At 41.9% G+C, this 21,635-nt stretch overlaps 1 protein-coding gene across 13 annotated transcripts in view; it reads left to right on the plus strand.

Moving 5' to 3' along the window:
• THSD7B (thrombospondin type 1 domain containing 7B) overlaps positions 1-21,635 on the plus strand; it is a 336,463-nt gene that overhangs the window by 127,788 nt on the left and 187,040 nt on the right. For all 13 annotated transcript variants that reach the window (XR_012777041.1, XR_012777040.1, XM_075511516.1 and 10 more), the window contains exon 6: positions 9,893-10,062. Coding sequence is in view for 11 of the 13 variants with exons in the window: in XM_075511516.1 (XP_075367631.1) it covers positions 9,893-10,062 (170 nt within the window). In the remaining 2 variants the exon portion in view is untranslated. The remainder of the gene's footprint in view (positions 1-9,892; positions 10,063-21,635) is intronic.

The raw sequence follows: 21,635 nt of genomic DNA on the forward strand, positions 1-21,635 counted from the left end.
CATGCATGCAGACAAATCTCCCTGTCTGTGAATGAGTGTGTTTAATAGGAGGTCTATTCAGTGATCAAGTCATGAGTTTCTGGGGCTTTGCCAGGTACTGCCAAAACCTTTGAGAAAGCCTTTGCAAGATACATTTCTTAGGAAGGCGTATCCTGTAAAAGTGTCTCTATATCATTGGGTTCATTCAAAATCAAATACTGATCATTCTTGTGCACCCTGCTAGGAGAAGAGAGGAAGTATAAAAAAAATATTCTGTTGCTTGATTACATCCTATGAAAAGGCTCTTGCAGAGTGATTTCTGCTCCTGCCCAAACGCACACCAATTTCAAAGACAATAGATTAACACATTGTCTCGCTGATTTTGTATAGGAGCGTGGGTGCAGGTGACACCTGATTGGGGTAGACCGGCTGGTAGTTAATCAGGGAGTGAACAGACACGTGTCTGTCCCTAGTTTCTCAGTTCTTCTGCTTTTTGACATTGCACCATATTAAAGTGCAAACGATTGTAGCTTGCTTGGTGTAGAGCCAGGAGAGCCCAAAAGGTGAGAACGTGCATAACACTGATAATTTTCTCGTGGTGCCACTCTTGATATAGAAGGAAACCTGTTGTTCTTTCAGTATATCGGTGCTATGCCCCAATTTTCATCAGCCTATGAACTCTTAAACCTTCCCCGTCCTGCCATACCTGCACACCTTCAGTCCTTCAGGCAACATCTCTGGTGAAGTATCTGCATGAGCTAGGATAAACTGCCTAATGAGCTAGCCCAGAAAATAACATCAGACTTACAGGTTAACAGATTCACTTAACTAAAAACATTGCCCCCCCAAAAAAATCAGTTTAGTTAATTGTTATTTCTAGGGATGTAGTATCTCAAAATGCAGGGGGTAGGCTATGACCTGCTCACACTATGCAGTGTTGAGGAGAATTTTACAGTAGCACCTGGTTAGTAGACTTTGATTTGGCCATTCAATACTGCAGAAATGAGCAGGAATGAAAAGCTGTAACGTTGCAGTGTGTGCTGTGGGTCTGCTGGATACAAGGCTGCGGGGACCAGACTTCTGTGTTAACGAACAGAAGTCAAACATTTTTAAGTATATTATTTAAGTGTCAGAAGCTGGTAAAGGATGTTATCGGTCCATGTTATAGTTTACAGCCTGGTGATTTGGTGATGGTGTTTGGGAATTGATGACCAAGATACTGGAATTACTTCAGACTGGAAAGCAGTAGCTTTCAGCCAGAGGGGGATGCAGTGTTAATCTCTATGAAATAATATTAGAAGTCTTTGATGCTCCTGTTCTCCTTATTTGAGCATATTCTCTTTGCAGTGTAATACCTAGAAAGATTATGCTTTTTTCTCCTTAAATATATGCTACCTCATCTGTGCCTTTGCTGAGGCTTACCAGACAGTTAACTTTTCTTTCTTCCCCTTACAAGAAGATGATGAATTTAAGCAGATTCAGTATCAGCAATAAAAGGCACTCTCCTTCATTTGTCAGTTCTCAACACAAGCCATTCATTCTTTCTTTCTGGCTTGTGTTTGCCTAATCAGATTAGCCTTAAAATCTTTAAGACGAGAATCCTATTTACTTTCCCAGTTCCTGGAAATCTGCTCTTTGCTATTTTTTGGTTGATTTTAAGACAAGTAGTCTTTCCTTTAGCTTTATTCTTTGGGCAAGACTTTTCCAAAGCGTGTTCCAGGCACGGCAAAGAAAACAGGTGAGGACATAGACCAGAAAGAGAGCAAGCCTCTGAGCAGGGGAAGGAAGTGGATTCTCTAGAGGCTGTTCGGTAATGCAGGGACAGGGAGCACCCCGTGACCGAATGAAGGTACGTATTGCGGACGACATCCACCAACACAGAAAAGCAGCAGCTCAAGAGGTAGCACTTGCAGAGTTGTACTCAGCAGGGCGAGATGGGTGAAGTTATATTCCAGCCTCCTAAAAGGATCCAGAGGGGAACTAATACATCCAGCTTCAGAACTGCTCTGTTAAGTATTACTTCTGTGTCCATGGCAAGGCGACAAGTTAAAGGTCCCATCACAGGTACATGGCAATTAGTGTAAATTTGCTGTTAAATGGGAAGGCCTTTTAATTTTATGGCTGAAGTGTATAATAACTTTTTTAATCAATAGTTTAAATGCAGGAAAATAAAACACTTTAACTGCATGTAGGACTCCAGAGCTTTGTGCTTTGTTTTACTTTTGGTTATTTGTTCTGAAGGGATTAGATTAAGCGCTTAAAAAGCTTAAATACATAGGAGGTGATTCTACTTTCTTTTATTGTGATATAAATTTGGGATAGTTCAATTAAAGTGAATGGGTATATACAGGTATAAAACTTGTGTAAGTGCTAAGAGCATAAGTCCTATGGACTAAAGAGACCTAGAGGTTACTATAAATCGGAAAGATATTGAGCACTTGTTTGTTGCATAGTTGTCACTGAGCCATCAGTTTTAAAACAATGTATTATATCATTTTTATCCTTGATGTGTAGCTTTCATGTTCACTGGGAATAGATAGATTTTCCAGAATTATGATTATGTCTGTAAATCTTTCATTTTGGTTGTGGTTGCTATGTTACAAGATGGGGATTTAGAAAAAAACCCTCTTTGCTTTGTTGGAAATTCAAAGCTTTTTAGAAGTTAAATGATGGAAAACAGGAAAGTTTTAAGACCTGATTTTTTCAAAAGGCTTGAGGTTACTGCTGAGATACGGGTGTGATGGTATCACTTGGTAGATGAGGCCCATTATGTGTCCCAATTAAAGATAAGGTATTAGTCTGAAGTAGGAAAGACTTAAAAGAAAATGCAGTGAACCGTGCTGGTAGGCTGCTGGAGTTACACTTTGCGAGTGGTAGCAACGCTACTTTTCAGCACTTTGACCTTCACTGGTCTTGGCCACGCAATGATGGCCTTGAATCGGCTGGGCAGCTTCGTTGCCTCCCCTCGGGATCAGGAACCATCCATGGTGAAGCTTTGGTCCTCCAGCTCTGCATTGGACACTTCTCCTGTGGCCGCAGTTGGGTGTCACAGTGTGAGAGCACACTTTGCCTTGATGGTAACAGAAACTCACGGGACCTGCTATTCTGCTTTCTCAACTGACTCTGTTTAGCAGGGAAATTCAGAACACTGCTTATGATGTGGAAAGCTGTTCAGCTTTACCAACCAAGTTCTGTCCTAGATACCCCAAGCATTTTGTTGTTTCTAAACTGGCAGTTTTTGCTTGCGCGTTTTCTTAAGCAGACTGATACAACTGTCTGTGGATTCTGGAGGTCCCCATTTGGGACATTTTGTAGGTAGCCCTCTAACCATTGGCAATGGGGTCTGTCAATCTTTGGAAGTAGCTAGACCTCCTGTAACTCAAACAGTATTGTCAAAAAGTGGAACAAGCCTCTTGGAAGCCAAAGGGAAAGGCTGAAGGTTTTTTTTTTTAGCTATAGTAAGAGGTCTGTAGATAAACATGGGCCACAGCTAGGACTGTAACAATACTGAGCTTGCGTCAGTCTGACTAGATATTGGTAGGAATTAAAATGAGGTGTTAAATCTATTGACGTTTGAAATTGTTGTCACTGATAGGTTTTGGCATATGGATCACAAGAGTACACTGGAGCTGACCACCTTTGATGATCCAACTGTATAATGGCCCTTCCACTTCCTGAGTTATCACACTCTTCACCCTCTGGGGACGGAGAGCAGGTGGCTGGATGGTATAGACTCCTTAGCTTAACACTGGTACAGCGCATCTCTGGTACGGTCTGCTCTAAGAATAAAATGTCCAAAGTGACATTGGTGGCTTTGGTCATCTTCGTTCAATTGGAGAAATTACAATCATGTGGTAAAACCACTGTGGATCATAGAATCGTAGAATACTTGGGGTTGGAAAGGACCTTTACAAGTCATCTAGTCCACCCCCCCTGCAATGAGCAGGGACATCTTCAACTAGATCAGGTTGCTCAGAGCTCCATCCAACCTGACATTAAATGTTTCCAGGGATGGGGCATCTACCACCTCTCTGGGCAACCTGTGCAAATGTTTCACCACCCTTATTGAAAAAGATTTCTTCCTTATATCTAGTCCAAATCTACCCTCTTTTAGTTTAAAACCATTGCTCCTGGTCCTGTCGCAACAAGCCCTGCTAAAAAGTCTGTTCCCATCTTTCTTATAAGCCCCATTTAAGTACTGAAAGGCTGCAAAAAGGTCTCCCTGGAGCCTTCTCTTCTCCAGGCGGAACAACACTAACTCTCTCAACCTTTCTTCATAGGAGAGGTGTTCCATCCCTCTCGTCATTTTCGTGGCCCTCCTCTGGACCCGCTCCAACAGCTCCATGTCTTTCCTGTGCTGAGGACTCCAGAGCTGGACACAGTACTGCAGGTGAGGTCTCACCAGAGCAGAGTAGAGGGGCAGAACCACCTCCCTCGACCTGCTGGCCACGCTGCTTTTGATGCAGCCCAGGATACGGTTGGCCTTCTGGACTGTAAGCACACATTGTTGGCTTATGTCCAGCTTTTCATCTCCCACTAGCCCCAAGTCCTTCTCCTCAGGGCTGCTCTCAATCCCTTCATCCCCCAGCCTGTATTGATACCAGGGGTTGCCCTGACCCAGTTGCAGGACCCTGCACTTGGCCTTGTTGAACCTCATGAGGTTCACACAGGCCCACTTCTCCAGCTTGTCCAGGTCCCTCTGGATGGCATCCCGTCCCTCAGGCATGTCAGCTGCACCACTCAGCTTGGTGTCATCTGCAAACTTGCTGAGGCTGCACTCGATCTTGCTGTCAATGTCATTGATGAAAATATTAAACAGCACTGGTCCTAATACTGACCCCTGAGGGACACCACTTGTCACTGATCTCCATCTGGACATTGAGCCATTGAACACTACTCTCTGGATGCGACCATCCAACCAGTTCCTCTTCTATTGAACAGTCCACCCATCAAATCCGTATCTCCAATTTAGAGAGAAGGGTGTTGTGGGGGACCGTGTCAAAGGCCTTACAGGAGTCCAGATAGATGACATCCGTAGCTCTTCCCTTGTCCACTGATGTAGTCACTCCATCATAGAAGGCCATTAGGTTAGTCAGGCAGAACTTGCCCTTGGTGAAGCCACGCTGGCTGTCTGGAATTACCTCCCTGTCCTCCATGTGCCTCAGCATAGCTTCTAGGAGGATCTGTTCCATGATCTTCCCGGGCACAGAGGTGAGGCTGACAGGTCAGTAGTTCCCAGGGTCCTCCCTTCTACCCTTTTTAAAAATGTGTGCAATGTTTCCCTTTTCCCAGTCACCAGGGACTTCACCTGACTGCCACGACTTTTCAAATATCATGGAGAGTGGCTTGGCAACTACATCTGCCAGTTCCCTCAGGACTCTGGGATGCACCTCATCAGATCCCATAGACTTATGTATGTTCAGCTTCCTCAGGTGGTCACGAACCTGATCTTCTCTTACGGTGGGAGGGACTTTGCTCCCCCAGTCCCCATCTTGCGGTCCATCCACTCGAGAGGTGTGGGAAGAGAGGTTGCCAGTGAAGACTGAGGCAAAGAAGTTGTTGAGTACCTCAGCCTTCTCCTCGTTCGTTGGTACCAGTTTGCCAGTCTTGCTTGTCGGGGGGCTACACTTTCTTTGACCTTCCTTTTCTGGCTGACATATCTGTAGAAGCCCTTCTTATTCTCTGCATCCCTTGCCAAGCTCAGCTCCAGCTGCACCTTGGCCTCCTGACCCCATCCCTACACAGCCATGCAGCATCCCTGTACTCTTCCCAGGATACCTGTCCCTGCTTCCACTGCCTGTGCAGTTCCTTCTTGCCCATTGGTTTGACCAGCAGGTCTTGACTCATCCATGCCAGTCTCTTGCCTTCCTTTCTTGATTTCTTACACCTGGGGATCAAGAGCTTTTGCGGTCTATGGAAAGCGTCCTTTATCTGCCAGCTCTGTTCTGCTCCCTTGTCCCTGAGGGCAGTTTCCCAGGGGGTCCTGTTGACTTAACTCCTTGAAGAGCTGGAATTTTGCTTTCCTAAAATTCAGGGTCCTGACTTTAGTCTTTGCCTGACCCATATCCCTCAGGACTGCGATCTCCACCAGCGCATGATCACTGTAGCCCAGGCTGCCTCCAATCTTGGTGTCACTGATTAGCTCACTTGCGTTGGTGACCAACAGGTCCAGTATCACATCCCCTCTGGTAGGGCTGTCTATTACCTGGCTTAAGAAGTTATCCTCAATGCACTCCAGCAGCCTCCTGGATTGCCTGTAGCTCAGCATGCTACTTTTCCAGCAGATGTTGGGGTGGTTGAAGTCCTCCAGTAGGACGAGAGCCTGCGAGAACGATGCGTCCTGTAGCTGGAGTAAGAAGGCTTTGTCACTAGGCTCCCCTTGATGGGGCAGCCTGTAGTAGACACCAACGACAAGGTTCCCTTTGTTGCCTCGGTCTCTGATTCTTACCCATAAGCTTTCAACCTGCTCGTGGCTATTCTTCAGAGACAGCTCTTCACGCTCTATCCGTTTCTTGATGTAGAGGGCAACCCCTCCACCCATCCTTCCTCGCCTGTTCCTTCTGAACAGCCTGTAGCCGTCGATAGCCGTGCTCCAGTCATGGGATTCGTCCCACCAAGTTTCAGTAATGGCAACTTGGTCGTAGCTTTCTAGCAGCACGGTGGCTTCCAACTCCTCCTGTTTGTTGCCCATGCTGCGTGCATTGGTGTAGAGGCACTTCAGCTGGGCTGTCGGCCGTGTCACCTTCTTAGCGGAACACTCCTTAGTTCCTTTGAGGTATTTCACCGGTGTTTCCCTGTTGGCTCCTGTTACTTCAGGATCCCCTGGCTCATCTCTGTAAGACTTCAAGTGTGCTGCAGGGTAGCCAGCACGTCTCAGAGCAACAGGCTGAGGGCCCTCACGAGGACCCCGTCCCTCTAACCTTGGCGTGTCATCCCACAGCTTGTCACGGGCAAACCTGTTATTATCCCCTCCCACTTCAAGTCTAGTTTAAAGCTCTGTCAATGAGCCCTGCTGGCTGGTGAGCAAAGACCCTCTTCCCACTTTGAGAAAGGTGAATCCCATCTGATGCCAGCAAGCCCGGTGCCATGTAGGCTATCCCATTATCAAAAAACCCCACATTGCGGTGGTGACACCAGCCACGGAGCCATGTGTTAATAGACTAGGCCCGTCTGTTTCTTCCAGTGTCGCTGCCCGCAACTGGAAGGAGAGAGGAAAAAATAACCAGCTAATTTTTGCAGGGTATTGCTAATAATTTGCAAGTACTGGCTTGAGGTTGCCAAAGTTACAAAAAAACCTCAGGTGTTTGCCAGCCAGTAGTCCCTGTTCTTTACTAATGGCTATTAACCAGCTTCTGATTAAGTTTCAGTAGAGGTTATGCAGTCCGTTTCTCTTCGTTAAGTAATGTTAATTCTCATTGTCTTTAGTGTAGTCCATAGATGGGCAAACTAATACCAAGTATCGGCCACGCTGCTTAAAACCCTGCAAAGAGTCTGGCACAAAGCTGTCCGAGGTCACTGCGTCCGTCTGGAAAGGTCTTGCATTAGGTTTCCCGCTTAGTGGGATAGCAATCCATTGGGTACATTTCTGGTGTAGCAGGCTTGTTAATGGCAGTGAAATGTATACCTTTAAAACAACCACTGCTTGGGGTCAGGATTTGTTCCTGGAAAACTGTGGACAGCTGAGGGCATGTCCAGCTGGGAGAAAGCAGGATGGGCTAACGGGGCTGAGGCTCTCAGCTGCTCACAGCTGTTCTTTAAAGACTGCTCTGCAGTGTAGCACAGTATCCAGTTACTCTGTGAAAATATCTAAAGGGATTTTTTTTAGATTCAGGGGCTGATGAAGTTTAATTATCTCTGAGCTCAGATTTAGTTATTTTGCATAATTTTAATCACTGATGGCCTAATTTTCACAGTTGTTAACTCCCGCAGCTCATGCTGAATAGGAGAAGCAGGTGCTCACACCTCTGCAAATGAATCTTTAGGATCCAGAGTTCACAGCTGACTACCTAAGCCAGATATTGATAATCGGTTTTTCTTTAGTCAATTATTGTTTTAAGAAATACTTCCCTAAAACAACGATTTCCATGGCTGCGGAAAGATGTGTGTGTTCTATATTTAAGCTTCTAGTTTGAAAGTGTAGACCTGAAGAGCACGATGTCCTGAAGTGGTGTGGAGAAGGAATCCTCTTCACCTGGTGTTTGATTAAGAGCACTTTTCATTGCCGTTATTATAAGAGGAAGGTTGTATTTAACACTGCAGGCCCAAGAAATGCGATTAGGAATTCCCAGAAGGAACTACTAGAAGAAAAAATTCATGGCTGTGCTTTGTATGTTGTGGGAGTTCGAGTATTTTATGCTTGTCATGTGAAAAGTGTATTTGTTATTGTTTTCTCTGTTGGCAATAAACCCTGTGAGTCTATCCAAATTTGCACATGATACTGTATATTATTTAAGAGAGCACGACAGCTCATCTGAAAAGTACCTGTAACTTAAAAGTAATTGGCAGTATTCACAAACGTTTTCCATGAGTATGTTACAAAATTCATAAGTGCTTTGTGGCTAGAATCATTCTTATGCCTATATTTACAACATAAGAAGTTAAGAGAACATTGATGCATGCTCAGGCAAGCTAATGTATTTATTTTTCATATAATTTTGAGATGCATGTTTCCTTACCGTAGCTGTAGTCAGGAACAGATACTCGCTATGGAGAATACACGGAATTACAACGTGGAAAGCTTTTTCTGCAGAGGCACCCCATTGCGCTTGAGCTTACAGTGATCAGTCAGCAGATAACAAACATACGTAGTTTTAACAACCGTGGATCTGCCGTGAGAGGAGAGAGCATTTATCTTGAGGATAAAAGAAGGAAATTATTTTACATCATTTACATTACACAAAACCAACAAAGATTGTATGGAAAAAATAAACTATGAAATTTAGAGGAGCAAAGGAATAAAGCAGCAGAAGTGTGAACAGATTGGTTATAAAACCAATATTGCCTAAGATTTGTGTTCGGGAAGCTGAAGAAAGACTTTGGGCTCTCATTTACTCCACTGATACTGTGACCTGTGATTCAAAATGAATTATGCCTGTGAAAACTGTTGTATTAGAAATATGCTCTGCATTTTCAGACATGATGGGGAAATAATTTTTGCTTTCTGCTGATACACAGTACTGTTTTCCCTATAGTTTTAAGAAGTTCTTCCTGGCATTTAAGCTGGGACCAATGACGATTGTCTGTACAGCATTCACAGATCTGTGCCCAAGAATGTTATCCTTCCCTGAAAACCGTTAATGCTCTGTAGGTGTGAAGTGAATATAGAATGAAAATACTTTTATCTAGAGCTTGCTGTGTATCACAACTTCTGGAAACCGAAACGAGATAACTGAGTTACTTTAGCCAATCCCTTGAAGAAATTGGTAGTGCCCTAGGCGTTTATAGAGCTGTCGCCTGTACAAAAGCTGCCCGGTGCTTGGAGCGCCGTTGACGTATGTAGGGTTTTAGCTGTTAAGCGCATTTCGGAGTGAGGTGTTCAGCTCTTGGCAGAGAGAGGTGGTTTAGTGGTTTGAGCCACATGTTTGAAAACTAGTTTTTGCACTTAATCGAACCTCTTAATCTTCGTTCCTTCTTTGCACCCTGCTCAAAGGGTTTGTCAGGATGATTTAGTGTTTCAGAACGCTTTGGAGATTAGTGCTATGTGAAAAATTTTACACAAGGACTCCAGACAAATAACAAATACTTAACCTTTGTAAATTTAACATTCAAAATGTTTCAGACCATTCTGTGTTTTGAACTGGGAAGTGCTACTATAAAGATTAAACCAATTGTATTTTGTCATCTAATAAAGTACTAGTCCCTCACCCATAGTCTTTTCAAAAATTGTTTTACCTGGTCTCTCTTATTTCCAAAGGTTTGCCTGGAGGACTTCTGAATGGAAAGCCTGCCAGGCATCTCTCCTCCTTGACCAGCAGGACCCTCACCATCACAAGCACGTAAGCCTTTGTGGAGGTGGCACACAAACCCGGGAGGTCTACTGTGTCCAAATCACCGTAGAGCTTGGGATGCACCGCCTGAAGGAAGGTACGTGAGTAGGGTCATTCTGAACTGTCTGGCCCAAGGAGACCTGAGTAAGAGAAACGAGGGAGGAAAGAAAAAGATAGCATGCAGTCATTAGTAGACTTTGGCTAGCTAATGCCCTCATTGTATCCACGCTTACACAGGGAGGTGTTACTCGGCATCAGAGGGAGCAGGAGGGCATGGTCCTCAGGGTCCTGAGGAACTGCCAGGAGCCACAACCTTCCGTGGTGAACTGATGCCAGTTCCATAACAGTACTTGTATGGGGGGGATTTCAAAGGATGAAGGAACTAAATTTTGCTTAGAATTGAGTTTTCTTCCTCTCTCGTATATTAGGTAGCCCAGCCCCTTGGTAGCTGAATCCATTTATCTGTGGTTTTAGTCCTGGTTTAGAGTGTAAAAAAAGATGTCACACTCCATTCCGGATATAGCTTTAGCCTCTGCGTCAGATTGATACACAATCTTTCTTGTGATTTGAAGGGGAAAGCAAAAATAATATTGTCACAACTTCTGAGCAGACAGACGGTTTTTGGACTCTGGAAGTGAGTTATTTTTCTTTTAGAAGAATAACGAGTAGATACAGATGCATGATGAATAATTCATCTTAGGCTGTTTTATTTACTCTATGTAGTGCTCTTGCAGAATATGTTTTTGGGCAGAGATGTAAGATAATAAGAACACAATATCATGTCTTAGATTTATTTACTTACAAAGGCAAAGCAAATGTTTCCTGGATGCCCAGTGTGTCCTAGCATCCCGTACAGACTCTGAGATTATAGAAAACCAGACCCGTTTTAATCTCTACTCAGTCCGTGCATAGTTGCTACTTCACCTCTCCCAAACATCTGGCACTACCTTGCTCTCCCAACACCAGCCCCCCTCTGTTGTTCTGCACAAGTATGCGATGCACATGACTTTCACAGTAAGAACAGTGCTGTTGATGAGAGGTATGTAACATTTCTTGACTGTCTTCATCCTTCTGACCACTTCTGTGGTCCGTGCAGCCACTGTATGGCAAGCTGGTGAGCAGCAAGCTTTAACTGGCTTCATTCCCACTTCCTCATTCTTTTTCAGTATTGTGAATTACTGAAGAAGATTAGAGGAGCGCATCTGAAACCCTTACACCAACGTAACTCATAACAGCGTTGGTGCTGTATATCCAGTGTGTGATCACCTGCAGGTTTTCCCCTTGTTCAAAGTTCAGTTCAACTTAAAAATTGCAAGCTCTCCCCTCAACAAAAAGAAAACACTGGGATACCTCTTCCTTGTTTTTACAGTTCTAACCCTTTTGTTTTTAAAACCAGAAAATTTTCATATAGGCAACTAAAAAAAACAAATGTGGAGAGCAGTTGTACAAGGTATAAATTATTACTGCCATTCCAAGGCAGGAGTGCAGATTTGCAGTAGTCCTTAGAAAATGAGAACCCCATCTACGGTCCACATAGTCGCATGCAAATAGAAAGAGGGAAAGCCTTCCCTGTTCTCCCTCCCTATCCCGTAATATTCAGTGTGTCTCATTTACTAGCTGATCAATTTTTGTTCTTTGAATAAATAGGGAATGACATCTTTTCTGGCCTCTCTTCTGGCAGTCTGAACTGATAGAATACTTTTATTCATCACTAGAGCATTTCATGTTTTATTGTACCATTTTTTCAGTGATGGGGAGAAGATGAGGAAGTTAATCCTTCTATGTATAAGCAAATATAGAGTCTAACTGCTACCATCAGAAGTACAGTAATTTTTCTTTCTTCACCTCTTGAGTGTCCTTAAAGGGATCATTCAGGAATCAAACAAGCGAGTCTAATAGGATATTACCATCCATCACAGTTGTTATTCTTCTGGTTACTTCCAATGAGAATTTGGACCGAGGCCCAATGACATATGTGAAGGAAGATTTTGTCCCGTGGTCTCTCCAGCAGCATTCTTGGATAAAATATGTTGAATCCTAGTTGGAGACAGGTACCATCTGTGATGTATTTATACATATTGCTCAAAGCTCTTTTATCCCCCAAGGATATCTCTCCCATTTTTCATTTGCTTAGTCTTCCCATCTATTTCTTCTTTTATTAAAATGTGTATATTTAGAAAGGGAGCCCCTATTTTCTTGAGTCCCTATATATCAGTTATTCAGAAGGTTAAGTCTGCTGAAATCTTTCTATATTTTGATTATAAAATTCCAACTTGAAGATACTGGAAATGGAAAACTTTCCCTCGAGTATTACTTTCAGAAATGCATTGATACGATTTCATATCTTTCTCCCCCAAGAGGTGACCTAACTAAGAAATCCCTGGCTTGATCCAAGTGAAGTTATATATTTTTTAGGCCTTAAGAAGGAAGTCCATACTTTTAACATGGGTGATGAGTATTTGGAGGCAGAAGGTCTTCCCATCTTTGAAGTCCTTTGTAATATTCTTGCATCCTGAGACTCTTACATCTAGACGAAGCTGGCAGGGAACACTTCGTAAATGTGTGAAACGTGTCATGTCATTCTGTGTATGTAGGTAAGCCGATGTATAGGCACCTAAATTAAGAGACTGCGCCATTTTTAATGTTAGCTCTTCTGTCCAAGGAATCCACATCTCTATTCAGTTGTTAGGCTTTTGTTAATTTAGACTGAACTTTAACATAATTAGCTTTAAACAGATCCTTGTGTTTTTTCTTTAAGTATCTCATTGAATTTTAACACATTTAAATTTATAATGCTTAATTTTCACAGAGGTGGCCATCTAATCCTTCAAGTTTATCATTATTCTTTTGATATCCCGAGATGGAAGCAGCAAATCTACACGTGTGAAATGATGTTGCATTTAAGGAGGAGACAAATTTTGCACAAAAAGTAGTGTAGAATATGCAGGTGAGCTACCTATGGTACAGCTCCGATGTGCCCTTTCTGCCCTTCATCTCTGGATACTCCCTGATGCCTGTGCCTGGACGTCCCATGTCTGGAACAAACTGTAGACACGGTGGTGGTTACCCTTCTTCATACCTCTTTTTTAATGTAAATCTGTTCACTTGTATGGAAGCTCTTTTACATAAAGCAGAAATGCAGATCCTCAACTTATTTTTCAAAGCTAGACACTGCTAACGTGGGACACATATATTTTCTTCTCTTTCGTAAGTGGGCTTTTTTGGATTGAGATAAGATTTTTGTGACTGTTGATTTTATAAAATGTTATCTGAAATGTGTTTTCCCACAGTAACTTTTTCTCACAATAAATTTTAATTAATCTGGGCGAGCATCACTGACTAACAATCTCCAGCGTACCAACAAAACAGAGATTTGGTGAAAGTATGGAAGAATATTAGGCAATGATCAGTTTATGAAATCTCTCCTTGTTTGGCAATACAACTCTCCTCTCAATCACAATAAATAAGTCCAATACTATGGGAATTAAAATTCCTCTTAGAGTCTGAGAATGGTGTCTGTGTTACGTTCAAACAGTTGATAAGCATGTGAGGTTCCTATGTTTAATCTTCTTCCTCAGGAATTTTTTGCCTTCTCTCCTGAGGGCCAGGGAGTATCCCTTTGTTTTCTAATTAAAATTTGCTTTTTGGATTTATCTAGAGACTACAACTCTTTATCAGTAGTCTGGGGAATGGCGTCCTTTATAAAATTCTCCAGAAGCATCTCCTCTCTTCTCTGAACTAGTTACCTACTGTCCCTAGTGACTAGGATTGCTGTTCTCTCCATATTTTCTGTAGCTTTCTAACTAGGGATCTGCCTGCCCTGTCATTCTTTCGTAAAATTTGTGCCTTATATATCTTGACGTTTTTTCTTTTTTACGTGTTTGAATGAGATCCAATTTACCTCTCACTTTCAGAATTTTCTTATAATGTTTTTTGGAGCCTGTCTGCTTAAGTTTTAATTATAGGACTGAAAAGACCTTTGTGAAATGCTGTTCTTCCTTGAATCTTCTTTATTGTTTACCCAGCATAGTAAACTTGGCTAATAAAATGTATCTTCTATTACCATCTCACCAGCAAATCATTGCAGTTTCCTATCTTCTTAATCTTCGTTATTTTCCGTCTGAAAATCCACATTAAATTGTCATACCTGTACAAGGTTCTAAAGTTTTGTTTACAATTTTTTTGCTTAATGAGTGTCTCCATCATATTTATCTCCATATATTTATTTTTATTTGATCTTGGATTTCAATAGCACATATGTGAGTTAGTTATGCCTTTGTTATTCTTAGATACCTTTTGGTGTTACCCTGCAAAACTATTTCTTACAGAAGTCTTTATTACTTTCATACCCTGTCATAGTTTAACCCCAGCTGGCAACTAAGCCCCGCACAGCCGCTCGCTCACTCCCCCCTGGTGGCATGCAGGAGAGAATCAGAAGGGTAAAAGTGAGAAAACTCGTGGGTTGAGATAAAGACAGTTTAATAGGGAAAGCAAAAGCCGTGCACACAAGCAAAGCAAAGCAAGGAATTCACTCACTGCTTCCCATGGGCAGGCAGGTGCTCAGCCATCTCCAGGACAGCAGGGCTCCAGCACGCGTAACGGTGACTTGGGCAGACAAACGCCATCACTCCCAACGTCCCCCCTTCCTTCTCCTTCCCCAGCTGTATATGCTGAGCATGACGCCGTATGGTCTGGAATAGCCCTTAGGTCAGTTGGGGTCAGCTGTCCCGGCTGGGTCCCCTCCCAGCTCCTTGTGCCCCCCAGCCCACTCGCTGGTGGGGTGGGGTGAGGAGCAGCAAAGGCCCTGACCGTGTGTCAGCACTGCTCAGCAGGAGCGAAAACATCCCTGGGTTATCAACACTGTTTCCAGCACAAATCCAAAACAGAGCCCCATACGAGCTAATATGGAAGAAAGTAACTCAATCCCAGCCAAACCAGCACGTACACCTCTTTCCTTTGAGAGATATTCAGCCCTCACCTGTTAGTAGACGTAATTTCTTGACTTACTTATTCCACTGTAGTTCACCAGCCTATACCCATTTTTGCTTTATTTTTAGGATGCAATTCCACCTGGTTCATCTTGCATCAGATTTTTTTATAAACTTGTGTGTCACCAGCTGTAGCAGCAAAAACTCCTTTAGTCTGTTTACAATTCAAGACTTAGTAACTACTCAAGTACTTTTTCAGGTCTAACGGTTACTTTCTGATCCATCCCTGTGAGTATTCCCTTATGTATTTTTGTCTTACAAGGCACTTTACTGACAGAATCCCCAAATGGTCTGAAAGCGAAAGTATTCCCCTGCACTTTCATCTAAGTCCTACTTATATGAGTCTGAAAATGATAATTTTATGGCCTTTATCCTTTCTTGTTTTCCACAAAATATTGAGCTTTCTTCCTGCTTCTGATAAATAAAAATGTTTAATCCTTTCTTACCTGATGAGTGAACTTTTCAGACTATTCTTAATTCCCATATGGGACATGTTTCAGCACTGTATTTTATTTTCCAGAAATTAGTGCCTCTTTGGAGTTGCACAGAGATGAATTTGAGGACTGCTTTCATTCATATCTTGTATTATTCTGTATTTATTCTCATTCCTTTCTTTCTGCCCTTCTGTCTTTTTTAGCCCTAAAATATGCATTTTTGCCTTCTTTGCTCTGTACGCTCTGTTTCCTAATGAGGGATCCACATTTTTTTCCCTGCAAGTTCTTTGTTCTGCTCTGAATCATGATCTTCCAATGCGTGTCTGCGGGGGGATTAGTGTTTCAAATTGGTACATGTGGCATCTGTTCAATAAACTATGGAAGTAGTTTCAGGAAGAGAAGAATACCAACCAAGAGTCCAATCTGAAGGTGCCACCGTCCCCTGGGGTGCAAGCTGTCTTGTGAGCCACCAGGTCCGACTCTTTAGAAACAGTAAGTTGGTTGCGCAGGTTGTTGTCATTTATGGCTGTTACCATCCTGCGTATTTATTGGGAACAGACTGCGTTGATGGAGATAAGCTGCCCATAGGATATGCACTGGTGGGACAAATATGAACCCTGCGTGGAGTACGAGCCCTATATTAAGTGCACACTGGTTTTTGTTTGGTTGGTTTTTTTTTTTCCAATTTATGCTGGTGAAGCTGCAGGAATGAGAAGATTGATTTACTCTACGGAAATTAGAATTTAGGGACTTTGATGTTTAAATCCTGTTTTCCTTGTCTGGTTTATGAAATTGAAAAGGAATAGGTGAGAATATATTGGCAATAAGAAAACTTGACTAGGACCATAAGGGGGAGAGAACTGATGGTCAGCAGTGGTGTGAAAAAAGCTTTGTTCGACTGGCTTGTGGTACAGCAACAGGAGCATCCAGCCTGGGGCTTAGTTGACCTGAATCACAGAAACCGTGTTCTCAGGTAGAAGAACCCCCCCCCAGGGATCCCGCTCATCCCAAACTAGTTATTTATCATTGGGATGACCGAGCTGGCTTGAAAAGATGAGAAATACACCTCTGAAGTGTAAAATATATTCAGGCAAGTCTGCATCAGATTTATATTGCTGGGATGCCGAGTTATTGATCTGTAAGCTCACCAAATGCTGAGCAGAATTTACGAGATACAACTCGCATAATGGAAAAATAAATATGTAACAGCTGGCTTCTTCGGGGGAAACCCTTTAGAAGCAAGAGAGGAAATGATTTTATTCAGATTGTTGCGGTGCTTGACAGTAGTGTTTCAATGTGTATTTCAAAAATTTTAGTTTGAATCCATTAGGGAAAAAACCATTTTCCCTAATGTCTTTTAGAGGTGTAGTATTTTCCATTCTTTCATGTCTAGAAACTAATTAAAGTAAAATGAAGAGAATAATGTATAAAAAGACTCTGACAGTGAAAGAAATGTGCCTTCTAAAAGGTGCCTTATAAAGAATATACCTTTTTTTGTCAACAAGCTATTTGATATGGCCATGAAATATTTATCTCTTTATAAATATTTTTATATATATCTGACTTTGGTATGCAGCAAATAATATGCTGCCCAGTCAGTTCACATGAGGCACTGGGTTTTAGTTCAGGGTTTTATCTTTGAAAGCTAAGATTTTAATTGTGTTTGTATTTTTGTCATTATTTCCTGCCACTGGAACTGGATTAATTTTATTCAAAACAGTGACGGTTTGCTCTGAGTAATTTTGTCCCGTTGTTGTTATGAGGACGGGGAGCTGCATTGTGTTCAAACAATAATGGTGAGTCAGATGAGAAAACAAAAGGATTTGTATGTACGAGGCTGCACCACAAACTGGGACACTGGGGAGAGATAACAAAGCCGATGGTGGCTGGGCCGGCCCTGGAACAGGAGACGTCCGAGGTAAACCAAGCTTGTGAACTTGGACCAGCTCTGCGTGGAGCAGCCCCGCTGCTTTCGGGATCCCAGCTGGCACGGCCATGCCATGAGTGGGCCAGCTTAGCGTGTCACTAGCTTAGCTTTGGGCCACCTGTACCACGTCCCAGTGTCATAGCCACATCCATCGTGGTGCTTTTCTCGTGGTACCAGGACCCCTGCAGTGATGTGGCATTCACAGAACAGGCTTCTGCTCCTTGGTGCTCCTTCCTGTTGAGCGAACGCCGAACTGAGCGATGGGCAAAGTTCACGCTCTTACGAGGCTTTCATGAAGTTTTATCCCCACCTTTGGGTTTTCTTCCTTGTTTTCCTTGTAGCTTCTCTCACCCTCTCTGGCTGTTTGTCCCAGGGATTTCCAGCATCTGGTGGCCTTTTCTGGATAACAGCCAACAAGGCTCAGACATCCCGGAGCTCAAATCCGAGGCTCAAATCTGTACAAATTCTGCTGTAGTGAAACACCACAATATCCCGGCTGGGATCAGGATCCCGTTGTACAGCAGCGGATATGGACACAGGGAAACTTTTTATTCCATGGAGTGCTAATAGTCTGTGTCACTTTAATAAAATTGCGAGGATCTTTATTGTTCTGAAATACATTAAACCATTGTTGCTCTTGGCAATCCGCTATTAACCCTCTTTCATGCCGTGATTAGCCTTCTATTCATACTTTGTTTCTTGTCTATTAAATAGATTTTAATTGAAAATAGGACTTCAACTTTGTGCCTTGTGGCTTCAAAACTAATTGATTCTTCTTAAAAGCATAAAGGCACCCTTTCCATCAGGCATGGGGTGCATTAGGCTTTTTAATGGAGGCACGCACTGGACTAGGGTTGGTGCTGTTTCCAGGCTAGTTAAATTACATTCACCACTTCTCCTTTGTCGAATCTTTTGTTTTTGCTAGCAAAAAGCAAGTCTTTCAGGTTAGAGAAATTACGTACAAATGTTGTGCTGGTTTATCCCTATTATGTTAGACACATGTAGGTGTGTTCATAACACAACTCATTCCTTTGTGATTTTCTCAAGTAATTTCCCTTCATATTGATCCAAATGTCTGGTTTGTAAGTCCTGGCAAAGGCAGTAAGAACTTTTACAAAGATATGCCATCCCTTTCCTGTAGCCTGGCAATCATTAATTTGGCTTAGTTTTGCCAAAAGATACGGTAAACATCTGGATTTATTGCCTTGAGAATTGAATATTAGCTAAAATATGGCTGCACCAGTATATAAGAGACGGTCCTGATATTCTTTACTTGTATTCCAGATATGTTAGTGATATTTAGAAATGTCTCATTTAGGTGTTAATATCAGAAATACTTGTTTTTTCAGTGTAAAAGGGAAATGAAGTTAAGGTCCAGGAAAAAAAGTGTTATTTACCTCCTGAGGAGCTGAAAAACTAAATTTGAAAGGAATCAGTGCAACCAAAATGCCGTCCTATACATTTCTCTCTCTGTCTGGCCATGAATGCTTTTTAACATGGTGTTGGTATGCATGCCTGCAAGTATGTGTCCGTATGACTATATTCACAGTTAATTTATTTATTGGTTTAAAATTACGTTATGGAAATAATCATATCAGAGCTGATTTCCTTTTCCACTCTTCCTCCACATCACTACCTCAGTAAAAATATATAGGGAAACAAGATACTTTAGAACCCAATTTGTTATCTCCTGCTGGTAGCAATAACCTGAAAATAACAGCAAATAGTAAAATTCAAACTTGAGGCAGACGCTGGTGCTGGGAACAGCTGTAGTTGCATTTATAAAGGATAGATCCAATATAACAGCTATAGAAATGTGCAATGTTTCAGAGGCTCCCAGATTAGTACTTGATTGCTTTTTCGAGTTTGTTCTGTAGATTGGGAAGAACACAGGATTTTAAAAGGTACAAACAAGCGTAATAAATAAGCTGCTACTTGAATCAGAGATTCCTCCTCTCGCCCTTCTCTTCCGTGGCTTCTGCCTTTCCCCTTCCCCCCAAAAAGTGGCTAATATTTTTCCAAAGAAAATAATTACACAAAAAGCACGTTTTCCTATATGAATGTAGGAGAATGCCTTTACAAAGTCAATTATTGAGCAGAATCAGAAGGCTGTCTGGTACATGAAGACAGTCCTAGCAGCTGTGTTCATTTATCATAGGCATAATGATTTTTTTCCTGAACAGGGCATCACCAGCCAGGCTATCTGCGCCTTTTTGGAGGCTGGCGTGTGTGAGAATTTTGGCATTTAAAAGATTGTCAGAAAAACCCCACCTTATAGTTCATAAAAACAAACAAACAAACAAGGTATTTATTAGAGTATGAAAGAATAGCAATAGAAAATCACATCAAGCTTTCAAATAAAACTGATGGAAATCAACTGATGGAAATCAGAGTTGTCAATCAAATGGCTGAGAAAGGGATGAAACTCTTTTATAGAGGACCCCATCGGTCCATCCGGTCACTCTGGCTATCGGGCTGGAAAATGTGGCTCTTTATACCCACATGGTTTTGGAAAAGGATGCTATTGTATATGCATTTATTAACGCAGCTTGGTTTTTTTTGTTCTTGTCTTATTCCAAGACTTTCACTGGAGGATTGTAGTCAGTGTAGAGTGAGTATAAACTGGCACAGACCTAGAATATATTTGGATATTTGATTAGCATAGTCTGTGTATTTTCTGATTTACATTTTACAGAATATATAGAATTACTTAAGGAAGTGGGTAAACAAGCAGTCTTATTCTAGTGACAAGTAGGATGTTGGTCCTGGGAAAGGAGTTCCCAGTGCTGGAATTAAATAGGGCATCAGCCCGAGGGAGGAAGAGGAGCAGGAAAGTGGTTGGCAGGGAGAGGAAGGCAGGGTTTTCCTCCAAAATAGGAAGGAGTCTTCCATGAGTCTGGGATGGCTGGTAGGCTCAGCCTACCAACAAAAACCTGCCCCTTTAACTTTTTGTAATCAGTTTTTCTTGTTTTTCCTTATCCAAGCAATTTAAAATACCCTCGGCACCACCGGTTGTGGCTGGTTAGTTTTCAAGGCAGGAGAACCAACCTGCTTTATGTAGTGACTTCCACGTACAGATAGTTAAATTGCAATATAGAAACAATCTAAAAATCAGTGAGGGGGAAAGAGCCATTGCTAACTATGATGCCTTGAGTTACAGCAGAGTAGGACTGGACTTTATTCCTTGGGTTGACCATATGCACTCAAATTTATTTCCTTTCATTTCTTCAAGTGGACTGTCCAAAAATGATAGTTTTGCAACGCTTGATGCTGAAAGGCAGGTTAAGCCATGCATGAGACTTCTTGGTAAAATAAATACTCTTATCCTTAAAACTCTAATATTTATCTCATTCTGTCTGTCACTTCACTTGCAAGGTCTCTAGAAAAGTTCTGTTTATGTTAGCATTCAAGTGAATTGAATTTATGCCACCTTATTGTAATCTCTAAATGAACATGTCAAAGGCCTTGCAGTGTCTCAGAAATCATTCAGAAAATGGTCTTTTTTACTAACATATTATCTTTCAGCTTAGAATTAAATCACATCTGTTGTTTAATCCCGTTATTTTGATGAGCTGGAATCATAAGCACTGATATTGCTCTTAAGTTTCAGCTTCAGGATGTGCAAATCAAAATTTATTGGGATTTTGAGCACTGAGGTCTTGTGTTAAAAAAAAAAAGTTGTGTTTTTCTTCAAATGGTTTGTTTTAAAGAAAATGGTAGAATATCAGAAAAAGAAAAGATTGCTCATACATTGGGCATATTTTTATGAATTCTTTTCAAGTCAATTCCATGCATGGAAGCAAAGAAAAATAGACATTGAAAATAAAAATGAGGGTAAAGCAAACTCAGTAGCTATAAAAATTAATGAAGTCTTGGTAATACCATGGCAGAGTAAACTCAAACAAGCCTTTGCCTTTTGAAAGACTGCTTTGATATTGATTTATCTAAAGAAACAGCCAAATTTAGCCCATAATGTAATTAAGATGCAATATCAGATAAAGACTCAGAAGACAGATTTAAGAGTCTTTCCCCTTCTTTTCCTTCCTCCCTCTGCCCCGAATAAAAACGTGAGAGAAGTTAATTGAAACTAGAAATCTCTTATGATAAATGAAAATACAAAGGGAATCAGCTTTCCAAATTTATTGTCAGGATCAACGAAACTGGTACTTTGGCAGAGTTTGGGGTCGGCTCATCTCATAGATGAAGAAGTTTGGAGATCCATGCCTGTCGTGGGTCCAGCAATTCAAGTAAACGTCTCGCCTCCCAGGCAGGAAAGATGCTTTCTGCATATGTCTGTGTAGAAGAAACGGAGAGCTCTGCT

The sequence above is a fragment of the Mycteria americana genome, chromosome 9, assembly GCF_035582795.1.
Source record: "Mycteria americana isolate JAX WOST 10 ecotype Jacksonville Zoo and Gardens chromosome 9, USCA_MyAme_1.0, whole genome shotgun sequence".
In the NCBI taxonomy this organism is placed as follows: Eukaryota; Metazoa; Chordata; class Aves; order Ciconiiformes; family Ciconiidae; genus Mycteria; species Mycteria americana.